The sequence below is a fragment of the Cebus imitator genome, unplaced genomic scaffold (genome assembly GCF_001604975.1).
Source record: "Cebus imitator isolate Cc_AM_T3 unplaced genomic scaffold, Cebus_imitator-1.0 Scaffold520, whole genome shotgun sequence".
In the NCBI taxonomy this organism is placed as follows: domain Eukaryota; kingdom Metazoa; phylum Chordata; class Mammalia; order Primates; family Cebidae; genus Cebus; species Cebus imitator.
This window is the reverse complement of record NW_016107835.1, coordinates 1,510,724-1,523,777: the sequence shown is the minus strand read 5'-3', so window position 1 is coordinate 1,523,777 and position 13,054 is coordinate 1,510,724. Positions and strand designations below refer to the sequence as shown.

The 13,054-nt window shown below is 49.8% G+C and overlaps 1 protein-coding gene across 1 annotated transcript in view; it reads right to left on the bottom strand.

Moving 5' to 3' along the window:
• Positions 1–9,596, bottom strand: part of LOC108293051 (synaptophysin) — a 12,521-nt gene extending 2,925 nt beyond the window's left edge. The window contains exons 1-6 of the mRNA XM_017514235.2: positions 9,490–9,596; positions 8,373–8,438; positions 7,144–7,268; positions 3,844–4,039; positions 2,930–3,121; positions 837–1,167 (exon numbers count right to left, since the gene is read on the bottom strand). Coding sequence (XP_017369724.1) covers positions 841–1,167; positions 2,930–3,121; positions 3,844–4,039; positions 7,144–7,268; positions 8,373–8,438; positions 9,490–9,525 — 942 coding nt within the window. The 5' untranslated portion in view covers positions 9,526–9,596 and the 3' untranslated portion in view covers positions 837–840. The remainder of the gene's footprint in view (positions 1–836; positions 1,168–2,929; positions 3,122–3,843; positions 4,040–7,143; positions 7,269–8,372; positions 8,439–9,489) is intronic.
• Between the last annotated feature and the right edge of the window lie 3,458 nt (positions 9,597–13,054).

Genomic DNA, 13,054 nt, shown 5'->3' with positions numbered 1-13,054 from the left:
GCTCACGGCAGCCTCAACCTCCTGGGCTCAGATGATCCTCCCACTTTAGCCTCCCGAGTAGTTGGAACCACAGATAAATGCCATCACGCTCGGCTAATTTTTGTATTTTTTGTAGAGGTGGTGTTTCATCATGCTGCCCAGGTTGGTCTCGAACTCCTGGCCTCAAGCAATCCGCCCGCCTCGATCTCCCAAAGTGTTGGGAATACAGGAGTCAGCCACCGAACTGGACCCTCACTTCTCCTTTAAGGCCCAGCAAGCCTTTCCAGGACCCCACCCCGCCCCTCTTCCTCCTTTGAAATTCCACACTACTTCCCTCCCCTCGAGTGTTGGGGAGAGGTGGCAGATCTATCCCCTCCTCCCGGATTGGTGAGCTTGTCTGACTTTCAAGATCCACGCCCTTTTACCCTCGCCATCTATTTTGGCCTTATCACCTATTGGGTTATCCATCGCTTCTAAGACCCACCACCCACCTTGTCGCTTCTGTGGCTCTTGCGCACCGCTGATTCATCACTGCGCAAGTCCCTGCTATTCCCTTCCTTTACTGGTTGCCCTGCTTCTCTCCCCACGCCTTTCCTCGGAGTTGCACTTCTACCTCCCTCCCATTGGCTCTTCATTCTGTTCATCTTGACGCACCATTTTTCTTTTCTTCACTCATTGGCTAATTTTTCCGCTCTTTGCCGGTAGCTTTGCCTCTTGATTGGCTCCTTCAAACTTAAGTCCTTACTTGCCCCAGTAAGCATCTTACCTACTCTCTACCCCTGACTCTTATTGGCTCACTGACCCGCTCGTCTCCTTTCTTGTACCCTCCTTGGCCGCACCGCTCGCCGGTCACTCACCAGACTACATCTGATTGGAGAAGGAGGTGGGCGCACCCTGCGGGCCATAGCCTTGCTGCCCATAGTCGCCCTGAGGCCCGTAGCCACCGCCACCGCCGCCGGCTGGTTGCCCGTAGTCGGGCTGGTAGCCGCCCTGGGGCCCGTAGGAATCCTGGGGCCCATACCCGCCGGGGCCCTGCCCGTAGCCCGCATCGCCGTAGGCGTCCCCGGGTGCTGGTTGTTTCTCCGGGGCGCCGGGAGGCGCGCGCAGGAACGGGGCGGCCCAGCCTGTTTCCTTAAACACGAACCACAGGTTGCCGACCCAGAGCACCAGGTTCAGGAAGCCGAACACCTGCAGGGAGACAAGGCTTGGCTGTGGTCCCCTGCCCATTGCCTTGGCGGCCCTGCGTGCGGTAATGAGCATGCGGGGAATGAATCCGTTGGCTCCGCAGGGTGGGGGTTTCCGAAACGCAGACCCTCTCTGAGTCCCAGCGCGAGAACGTCGATGTGCAGAAAAATCACCTCTGGCGGGGAGGGCGTGTTAGAAGGATTTGGAGTCCTGGGGATACTGCTATCTATCAGTATTACATATACAATTATTTACTTATTTGCACATATGCACATATACACGTTTATGCATGTATAAAACGTAAATTAAAATTTGTAATATAGTAAAATGTAAGGATACAAACTTTTTTTTTTTTTTTTTTTTTTTTTTTTATTTTTTTTTTTTTTTTTTTTTTTTGAGATGGAGTTTCGCTTTTGTTGCCCAGGCTGGAGTGCAATGGTGCTATTTTGGCTCACCGCAACCTCCTAGGTTCAAGCGATTCTCCTGCCTCAGCCTCCCAAGTAGCTGGGATTACAGGCATGTGCCACCATGCCTGGCTAATTTTGTATTTTTAGTAGAGACAGGGTTTCTCCATGTTGGTCTTGAACTACCGACTTCAGGTGATCAGCCTGCCTCGGCCTCTGAAAGTGCTGGGATTACAGGCGTGAGCCACCGCACCCGGCCACATAAAGTCATTTTAAGATATAAAACACTTTATGTACCTTTCCCTATATGCTATGCTCTTCTAAGAGCTTTACATGTTATTAGTTCACTTAAAATTCAGTTTTGGACAGGAAGTAATATTTCCATTTTATAGTTGAGGAAACTGAGGCCTTAGAGGTGAAGTTACCTGAAGTCTCAAATCCAGCAAATGACAAGAAAGAAAAGTTGTAATCTGGCCAGGTGCAGTGGCTCACGCCTGTAATCCCAGCACTTTGGGAGGCTGAGGCGGGCAGATGACGAGGTCAAGAAATCAAGACTATCCTGGCCAACATGGTGAAATCCCGTCTCTACTAAAAATACAAAAATTAGCTGGGTGTGGTGGTGCGCGCCTGTAGTCCCAGTTACTCGGGAGGCTGAGGCAGGAGAATCACTTGAACCCAGGAGTCGGAGGTTGCAGTGAGTGGAGATTGCACCACTGCACTCCAGCCTGGTGACAGAGTGAGACTCTATCCCCTCCAAAAAAAGAAAAGTTGTAATTTTAGCATCTTAGCATCTGTAACCCTTGTATATGACTACCTTGTGCTAGGCTCTTTTCTGAGCACTCCGTATTATTAGTTCACTAAATACTCAACTTTGGAGCAGGACCTATTAGTCTTCGATTATATGCTCAACTGAACTCTGAGAGACTGTGACGAGTTTCAGGTCTGGGAGCTTGCAAGAGTAGAGCTGGGAAGTGAACTCAGACAGTCTGACTCCAGCCAGTAGGGGGCATCCAAGTGGGGAAACATTTCAAGTTTTTCCTTCATTTTACACATTAGAAAACTGAGGTCCCAAGAGGGTGCTGAGTTGCCAGAAATTCCACATGACTAGGCTGGGTCTGGGATCCCGGTCTTTTAAACCTAATCTGGACAGAAGCTCTCATGTTCCCCCTTTCGGGGCAGTCTGTGGTGTCACAGTGGTTGCAATTGGTTGCTCATCCTTCAATGCTGCTGTTGGCATGCCTTCTCCAGGGACGCCCCTTGGATCTCCCTTGACTCTCCTCTTATTATCCCACTCCACCACTCCCCATGCTGGACTGGACTATTTTCCAGTCTCCCTCCTCCAGCCGGCACCCAGGGCTTACCACTGAGGTGTTGAGTCCCGAGGTCACAGGATCTCTCAGCTCCTTGCATGTGTTCCCTGTCTGGCGGCAGACAGGCATCTCCTTGATAATGTTCTCTGGGTCTGTGGCCATCTTCACGTCTGACAGTCCCTTGGCCCATGCTGATGAGCTAACTAGCCACATGAAGGCGAACACAGCCGTGGCCAGAAAGTCCTAAGGCAAGCAGGGGTGAGGAAGACGGCACTGTGAGTGGACTGCTTCCCACTAGGCCCTGGGGCCTCCTCAGATCACAGGCTTTCTTGGTGGGGGTGGTCCCCCAGAAGAGGCCTGTGTCTCCCCTGCCTTTTCAGCTCTCAAGCCCACAACACTTTCACCTGAAGGTGGCCCTCCCAGCTTGGGCTTGTGTGTGTACATGACACAGAGGATGTGGGAGTGTGATTGTGTTATGTGGCTGTGGGTGTTGGGGGGAGGCGGACTCTGTGGGATGATTTCCGAATCTGTGAAAAGTAATGTGTCTTTCCACTTTTATCTGCATGTGGGAATTTTTGTCATTTTGTGTCTAGGCTGAGGGTGTGTGAGTACAGCGGTGTAGGAATCAGTGTGTCTGTGTGGCATGACGACATGCATGACTGTCACAGTGAACCTCTGTGGGCCCCTTCCTTTGATCTAGGCTGTGTGGTTGTGTGAGAGCGGGAAGGTTCTCAGGTGTGGGCCTGTCTGGGATTCTGCATGGGCTGTATGTCTCCGTGACTCTATGACTCTGTGTCCCTGATGCTTGGTGTGGACTCATAGCAGCGGCAGCTATATGTGTGGCTGTTATGGTGGCTCTTTGCATGTGGGCCTGCCTGGGATTTTGTGTGGTCTGTGAGCATGGCTGTTTCCCTGAGGTCCCGTGTCCCCATGGTCCCTACATGCAAGTGGCTGTGGGGACTCACCATCATGGGGCCTTTGTTGTTCTCTCGGTACTTGTTCTGCAGGAAGATGTAGGTGGCCAGAGCCCCCATGGAGTAGAGGAAGGCAAACACGGCCACGGTGACAAAGAATTCGGCTGACGAGGAGTAGTCCCCAACTAAGAAGACCTTGGTGGTGCCCCCTCGGCAGGTGGGTGCATCAAAGTACACTTGGTGCAGCCTGTAGACAGAGGTGGGCAGGTGTGGCCCAGCCCCTAAGAACCCCCTCAACCCTCCAGCCCAGTCATGGGTCTCCCTGATTCTGACAAGGCCCCAGGAGGAGGAAATAACCATTCATCGAGCACCTACTATGTACCAGTCACATTTCATTAATTGCTCAAAACATCCTGGTGAGATAGGTGTTATTCGTCCCTCACTCGCAACTCAAGCACTCTGGCCTCTAGATTATTTCTAGAACTTGCCAGGCATCCTCCCGCCCCAGGATCTTTGTTTGCACTGGCTGTTCCCTTTACCAGGAATGCTCTTCTCTAGATAGCTTTGGGTCTTTCTCACTCATCTCCTTGAAGCTTTGCTCAACTGTCACCTTCTCAGTGAGACCTTCCCTGATCTCCCTACTTAAAATTAAATGGAACCATTCTCTTAACCAGCACTCCTTAGGCTGCTTCCTTCCTTGCACCACCTCTAGTAGTGGTCCCTATCTGACATATCATGTATTTTATTTTATTTTTATTTATTTATTTTTTTGAGATAGTGTCTCTGTCACCCAAGCTGGAGTGCAATGGCTCAATCTTGGCTCATTGTAACCTCTGGCCCCCAGGTTCAAATGATTCTCCTGCCTCAGTCTCCCAAGTAGCTGGGATTACAGGTGTGCACCACCGCGCCTGGCTAATTTTTGTAGTTTTTAGTAGAGACGGGGTTTCACCATCTAGTCAGGCTGGTCTTGAACTCCCGACCTCATGATCCACCTGCCTCAGCCTCCCAAAGTGTTGGGATTATAGGCGTGAGCCACCGTGCCCGGCCTGTATTTTATTTTTTTTAATCTTGGTTTTGACTGTAACTACAAGAGGGCAGGGCTTTTTCCTCTGTTTTCACCGCTGTATCTCCATGACCTGGAACAGTGCTGGCACCTAGCAGGTGCTCAAGAAATGTTTATCAAATGAAATGTACAGAGGTGGAAACAGAGGCTCAGGGAAGTGCATTAACTTGCCTAAAGTCACACAGCTGGCAAGGGAATGTCAGAGTTGGGATCTGAACCTTGTTTTTTCCCTACCTCTTGTTGACTCTTCTCCCCCACCCCAGTTCAGGTCCCCGAGAGAAAAAAATGTATGAGTAGCAGAGGGTAGCCCAGTGACTAGACAATAGGAAAAGAGAGACAGAAAGGAGGGTAAAGGGATCTTGGAACAGGGTATGTGTATGTGAGGGAAGAGGGGAGGTGTCCTGGGAGTAAGGCCTTTCCTGTGGTGTGATGGAGGAGAGGTGGGGGCTATGGAAAGAAAATGTCTGTGGGGAGAAGTACTGGAGTACGGTCTCAGGTTGGAGGCCAGGATCCTGAGACTGAGCAAATGGTGCCAATGCCCTTGTGTAGCAAAGGCCCTGATGGAAGAGGCTTGCACTTATTAATCACCTACTAAGCACTTTACATAATTGTCTCATTTAATGACAGCTTCCAGCAGTTCTCTAAAGCAGGCATTATTATTTTTTTTCTTTTTCAATTTCCTTCCAGTACACGTTCTCATCTAAAAAGCAGGCATTATTATACCCTTTTTACAGATGAATCAACAGAGGCTTAGCAAGGTTGTTACTTGCCCAAGGTTGTACAGCTCCTAAGTGATGGAGCTAGGAGTTGCATCTGGATTTGAGTTTCTGTTTCTAGTGGTCTGGGTCAGGAGAGGGGGTCCCTGAGAGGGAGTGAGAGGTCTTTGGGTATCAGGGCAGTCTGGGGGAATTTGCTCAGGGGGAAGGGCAAAGACTTTTTCTGGGGGACCTGTGGGTTAGAGCCTTAGAACCCACAGTTCTAGACATGGGAGACATGGGGAGGGGGCACAGGGGATGGTTGTGGTCTTGTGGATCCCCAAAGGCCGGCTGTAAGCAGTGTCCCATGCTGCCAGCTCCCCCTCCTTCCCCAAACTCTCTTCTCCCTTGCCTCTATGGACTCATGGATACCTGGCTGCCCCTCTGCCTCTCACGTCACACTTTCCTGGCACCTGCTCTCTTTTCCATCATTGCTCAGGGCCTGTGCTAGGTTTTCCTCTATTTTCACTCTTCCCCCCACTGGGTGATCTCTTGAACCTACATTTACCCTCAGTGCTCAGAAACCCCCAGTTTCCAACTCAATCCCTGTCCTCTTTCCTGAGTCCCTTAAATTTATTTTACTTATTGAACAAACACTGATGGAGGACTTATTGTGTGCCAGGCACTGTGCCAAGCACCTGATGAGTATTAACTCATTGAACGCTAACCACGACCCTGTGAGGTAGATATCATTAGTATTCCCTTTTACAGATGAGGAAATTGAGACTCAGAGTAGTTATGTAATTTGGCCAAAGAGTGGGAGAGTCTCAGAAACCCGTACTGGGATTGTGTCTATGGGTCTCTGTCATCCCACCCTGCAGGAGGTAAATATCATTGTGAGGGTAGCACCCATGCCAGCCGTGCTCGTTCTTGTGCACCTAGCACCCAGTGTAGTGCCTGGCACACAGTGTGAGCTCAATAAATGTCAGAATCGTTTAATTGGGTTTATTTTTTCCCTATATGTAAGCAGTGCCCCTCATTATTCTATTCTCTACCACAAAACCCTACATGAGGATCCCCTCCTTGAGTTTCTCTCAGTCTGCAATTATCCTCTTTGTTAATTTATTTGTTATAATGTAGGTTCCATGAAGGTAGGGAGTTGGGTCTGTTTTAGTGACTATCATGTTCCAAGCACTTTGAGTAGTACCTGATATACAATAGGTTCTCAAAAATGTGTATAGAATGAATGAATGGGGACTAAATAATAATATGGGCTCACATTAATTGAGCACCTACTGGGGTAAGGTATATATATACACCTGTCTTTTACTTTTGCATCTTGTTTATTGCCTGTCCCTTACCCCTTTGCTGGAACAGAGCCAGAAGGCCATGGCCTATGTCTGCCTTGCTCACCACATAGTCCTAGAGTCCAGAGCAGTGCCAGGTACAAGGCAGGTGCTCAGTGATCCCAGGGGATGTGGCCTCTTGAGGTGGAAGCTGGGCAGGAGCTACTGGGGGTGGGGGAAGTATTGGCCAGTTCCACCCTGCCCCTTCCTCTCCCAGGTCTGTTGGGTTCCCGGGGTGGGAGCACACCTGAAGGGGTACTCGAACTCGACCTCGATGCTGAGGTCACTCTCGGTCTTGTTGGCACAATCCACGCTCAGCTGGAGCTCCCCACTGTAGCTGCCGCATGTGGCAAAGGCGAAGATGGCGAAGACCTTGGGCAGCAGGGATGGGGATGGCCACAGTGAGCCTGTGTGCATGTGGGAGGGAGGTGCCCTCCTCTGGACAGATCAGGGGCCCAGCACAGGCAGCAGCAGATGGAGCAGTCCCCACCCCCACCCCCTAATCAGGGCTCATCGGGACCAAGGACAAGCTGATTACAAGGGTATGGCTGTCTCTTCCTGTTTCTCTGTCTCTGCCTCTCCATTCTGACCTCCCTCCTCTCTGTTTGTCTCTGTTGTTCTCTGTGTATCTCACTGTGTCTCTGTTTCTCTCGGTATCTCTGTTTCTCTATGTGTCTTTGTCTTTCTCAGATGTCTCTTTGTCTCTCTGTCTCTGATCTTTTCTGCCTCTGCCTATCCGATCTCTCAGTGTCTCTTTCTGTCTCTTTTTTTCTCTGTTTGTCTGTGTAAGTGTAGGCCTGTATGTCTGTGTCTTTCTGTTTCTTGGTCTGTTTGTCTCTGTCTCTCTGTCCTGTCTCTCACTCAGTCTTCAGATGGCTCTCTCTCTGTCTCCTTCTTGCTTCTCTCAGTGTGTTCATTTCTCTTTTTTCTGAGTGTCTCTTTCTCTCAGTGTCTCTGTCTCCCTCACCGTTTTCTTGCCTCTCTCTGCGTCTGTTTCCTCTTTGCATCTCTGTTCTCTGTGTCTCCCTTTGTTTCTGTTTGTCTCTTCTCTCATCTCTCTCTACTCATCTCTATATCTCTTTTTTTCTCAGTATTTCCATCTCTCTGTCCCTCATTCCCTGTCTCTCATTCTCTCTGTCACCTTCACTGTCTCTGAGTTTCTCTGGCTTTGCATCTCTCACCCAGCATCTGCTACAGGCTCCACCTCCCCCACCCCTCCCTCACTTCAGGAGAGGAGGTAGGACGTCACAATCTCCCACTTCACGACGGGGGTACCCTCAGCCCTATGTGACGTCACAGCTCATCTGTTTTCTGGCTTCAAACCCCTGAAACCTCACCATGGGGCCCAATTTCCCCATCCCCTACAACCCCCACACTCATCCCTGTCTACCCGCCCCTACTCCACCCCTGCTCTTCTGGACCCCATAACCTCCCTCTCTCCCTGCACTCTCCCCCAACAGCCTGGACCACACTCACCCATTGCAGCACCTTCACAAAGCCGAGGGGCTCCTTGACCACCCGGAACTGACCCCCAGCCACCAGCTGAGGAGAGAAACAGTGGGGAAAGGGTGGGGTTGTTGGAGGTAGAGAGGGAGGTGAGGTGCAAGGCTGCCAGTTAATGACCCCTGAGGATGGAGCTTGTGACCTCAGGGAGGGAGTGAGAAGGAGAAAGTGACACCTTGGGGAAGGTGTGAGTCCCAGGGTCTCTGAGAGAAGATCCCCAGGGTCCAAGGACTGATGGGGAGGTCTGAAGAAATGGCGAGTCAGATGACAGAGGAGGTCGGGGGTGAGGAAGATGGGGATGAGGTCAGGACTAGTTACGGAGAGGGAGCAGGTCTGAAATGTAAAGGCGAGTCAGATGGGGAAGGGGTTCGGGTGGAGAGTGGGGATGGAGTTGGGTGCATTCGGGTGGGGGGGCAGTGGTAGTGGAGGTCTGAAATGATGGGGATGGGGAATGGTTGGGACTGGTTGGGGGGTGAATTTCTGAGGTGGCCAAGGAGAGAGAGACAGCGGAGAGGGTCTGGACTGATTAAGGTGGGGGAGGTCTGGGACATGGCTTCAGTAGCTATGTGTTGGGGGTGAGGAGACTGGGGATTTTGGAGGGAGCAAAACCGGATTGTCCCTTAGGTCTGCTCTGGGGAAGGGGTGGTCGCCTATGGGGATACGGTCTGTTTGGGAGGGGTGGTTGCCAGCCCTCTCCCCCACCCCCGCCCCCACACCTTCTGTCGCTCTATTTCCTAGCTTATCCGCAGCCCCCCCCAAATTCCTTCTAGTCTCCGCTCCCCTTGTCCCTTGCCCTCACTCCAGCCCTCAGGCCCCTCTTTCTCCCCTCGCGGTCTCCAGGAGTGAGCTGGGCTCCAGGGGCCCCCCGCTGCGGCAGTGAGGATGGCCCTTGCTGCGGCAAAGAGCGCGCTCCTTTTCTCCATCTCCCCCTTCCTCCCCTTCGCCTGCCGCAGACCCCCAGCCCCAGAGCCAAGGACCAGGTCTCCGCTGCCAGATCCTGGCTACTACCTCCCAGAGTCGGCGGGCCAGAGCTACCCGGCCCGGGCAGCCGGGCCGCGGCGGGCTCTGTCCACGGTGCTGGAGCGCGTACCTGATTCACCACGTCCATGTCTGCCAGCAGCAGCATCAGCAATGCAGGGGGCGGGAGGCGCCTGCTAGCAAGGGCGGCGCGGGGCGCGGCGGGGGCGGTGTCGCTCGTTGGAACAGCCCAGGCGGCTGCAGCCCCGCCCCTCGCAACCCCTCCTCGCTCGCCGCGCGCCTGCGCACAGCGGGTTATACCACGGTCTTCACTGGCGCCATTCCGGCCTAGAGGCTGGAGCCGCGAGAACGTGTCGCGAATATGCCTTGGGAAAACACAGCTCGAGGGCTCAGGAGAAGAGACCTCCCCGCTGGGTCCTACAGTGTGACAACTTTGCCATGCCCTTTTCTGAATTTGTTAAACGTGTTCTCTCATTTAGTGCTTACCGAAGTCCTATGTTGTAGGGACTATGAGGCCATTTTTCCAGATGAGGCATATGAGTCCCCAGAGAGGTTAAGTGACTCGCACAAGGTCAGCCAGCTGGTAGCTGGCAGTGCCCATCGTCCCTGCAGTTTTAACGCGGTTAAGGTCTTCCAGATTCCTTCTTCTTTCTTTCTTTCTTTTTTTTTTAAGATGGGGTTTCACCATGATGGCCAGGCTGGTCTTGAACTCCTGACCTCAGGTGATCCACCCACCTCGGTCTCCCAAAGTGCTAGGATTACAGGCGTGAGCCACCGCACCCGGTCCAGATTCCTTTTTCATAGTCTGCATTTTAAGCACATCCTAAAATCCTCTCCTTCCCTCTTCTAACCATTTCCCTTATTTCTCTTTTCCTCTTTGTCAAATTAATGCCTACTCTAACTCTATCACTTTACCTGCTATTTATTCCTTACCTCTCTCTTAATCGGAATAACCCTCCTTCAAGCAAGTGAAACTAGGCCCATTAAGGTCAACAGTGATGGCCATGATGCAAAATCCAAAATACAGTTGGGGCTTAAGATACTCAAATTCGGCTGGGGTGCAGTGGCTCATGCATGTAATCCCAGCACTTTGGGAGGCTGAGGGGAGCGGATCACTTGAAATCAGGAGTTTGAGACTAGCCTGGCCAACATGGTAAAACCCCATCTCTACTGAAAATACAAAAATTAGCTGGATGTGATGGTGGACGCCTGTAATTCCAGTTACTCAGGAGGCTGAGGCAGGAGAATCGCTTGAACCCAGGACGCGGAGGTTGCAGTGAGCTGAGATTGCACCACTGCACTCCAGCCTGGGCAACAGAGCGAGATTCCATCTCAAAAACAAAACAAACAAACAAAAACTACTGAGATACTGTTTTTCATCTTTGAGGGTAGTATCAAAAAGTTTGATAATGTTCCATATTATTAGGTTGGCCAGAAACAAGCATTCTCATAAATCGCCTGTGGAAGTTTCATTGGTGTAACCTGTGTAGAAGGTGATTGGGCAAAATATTAAAAAGTAACAAACTCATTTAGTGTTTGGTTCAGCTTTGTACTTCTAGGAATTTATCTTACAGATAGACTCATACATGTGCTAAAAGATGTATGTATAAGATGATACAGGACTAGGCTATTTATTTTAATTAATTTATTTATTTATTTTCGAGACAGAGTCTTGCTTGTTGCCCAGGCTGGAGTGCAGTGGTGAGATCTCAGCTCACTGCAACCTCTGCCTCCCGGGTTCAAGCAATTCTTCCTGCCTCATCCTCTGGAATAGCTGGGATTAAAAGCACCCGCCACCTCGCTCACCTAATTTTTTTTGTTTTTTTGTATTTTTAGTAGAGACGAGTTTTGCCATGTTGGCTAGGCTGGTCACAAACTCCTGATCTCATGTGATCCACCCACCTTGGCCTCCCAAAGTTCTGGGATTACAGGTATGAGCCACCATGCTGGGCCAGGCCTGTTTATAATAGGATAAAGAATGTGTCTGGGCGTGGTGGTTCACGCTTGTAATCCCAGCACTTTGGGAGGCTGAGGCGGGCAGATCACCTGAGGCTGGAAGTTTGAGACCAGCCTGACCAACACGGAGAAACCCCATCTCTACTAAAAATACAAAATTTGCAGAGCATGGTGGTACATGCCTATAACCCAGGTACTCGGGAGGCTGAGGCGGAAGAATTGCTTGAACCTGGGAGGCAGAGGTTGCGGTGAGGTGAGATTTCACCATTGCACTCCAGCCTGGACAACAAGAGCGAAACTCCGTCTCAAAAAAAAAAAAAAAAAAAAAATTGCTGGTAGCCTGTTTAAATAAACTCTGATACTATGTCGCTGTCATTATAATAACATGGAGCTATGGAATGATTGCCAAGGTATTTAGTTAAGTAAAAAATGCAAGATGCCAAGCTGTGTGGGAATTGTATACAAAGAGAAGAGAAGGGTTATATCACACAGAGAATAGCTAACATTTAAATTGTGGCTGTTTTCTTTTAAGTACTGTTTAGAGAACTTTGCCTGTATTACTCACTTAAATTCTCACTGTACCCCTATGGGACAGGTATGACAACTATCTTCATTTTACAGCTGAATAAACTAAGAGTCAGAGAGGAATTTTCCTAAGTTCACACAGCTGGTAAATGGTAGAACCAGGATATAAACCCAGGAAGTCTGGCTCCAGCACCTGTTACTCTTAGCCACTGTGCTAACTTATCAGTACACCATCTTTATTTTTCAGCACACCATCTTGATAACACTATTTGCTTCCAGAGGGTAGGGAAACTTTTCACTTTATACCCCTTTGTACCTTTTGAGACTCTGTCTCAAAAAAATATGTAATAAAAAATAAATGGCCTGGTAGTATATCATTGTAGGGAGCCAGAGTAGCCCACCCCCTCTAGGGGTATCAGCAGCAAGGCTGCTGTGAACTTTGGTTGAACTTCAGAAAAGTGAAACCGCAGTAGGAGAATGTGTATGTCTCAAAGAAGAACAAACAGGCCTAAAAAGAGATAACCAGCTTTTACTAACCTTGCTGCAAGGTAGTTTTTAGCTAAAGTATGTTAACTGAAGTATAAAAATAATAACCACAGGCTGTTCTAAGTAACTGCACCCTCCCTCTGCTATGTGCTTTGTAAACATATAAAATAAAGTACACTAAAACAGGTCAAGGCCAAAAAAACTAACATCCTCACCTCTCAAATCACCTGGCCCAGCTTCCTCTATGTCTGTGTCTGTGTCTTTCTTTATCCCCCACCATTCCCTCTTGGGTCTTTAAATCCTTGTGCAGCGCTGAATGCAGCACACACCAGATATCATCTTATACATCTTTCAGCACATGTATGAGTCTATCTGTAAGATAAATTCCTAGAAGTATGAAACTGAACCAAATGGTGAATGAATTTATTTTTCTAGATTTTGCCCAATTGCCTTCTACACAGGTTATACCAATGAAACTTCCACAGGTGATTTATGAGAATGCTTGTTTCTTGCCAACCTACCAATATGGAACATTATCAAACTTTTCGATACTCACCACCCTGAAAGATGGAAAACAGTATCTCAGTAGTTTCTTGTTTTGCTTTGTTTTTGAGACAGTCTCACTCTGTCACCCAGGCTGGGCCGCAGTGGTGCAATCTCAGTTCACTGCAACTTCTGCCTCCTGGGTTCAAGTGATTCTCCTGCTTCAG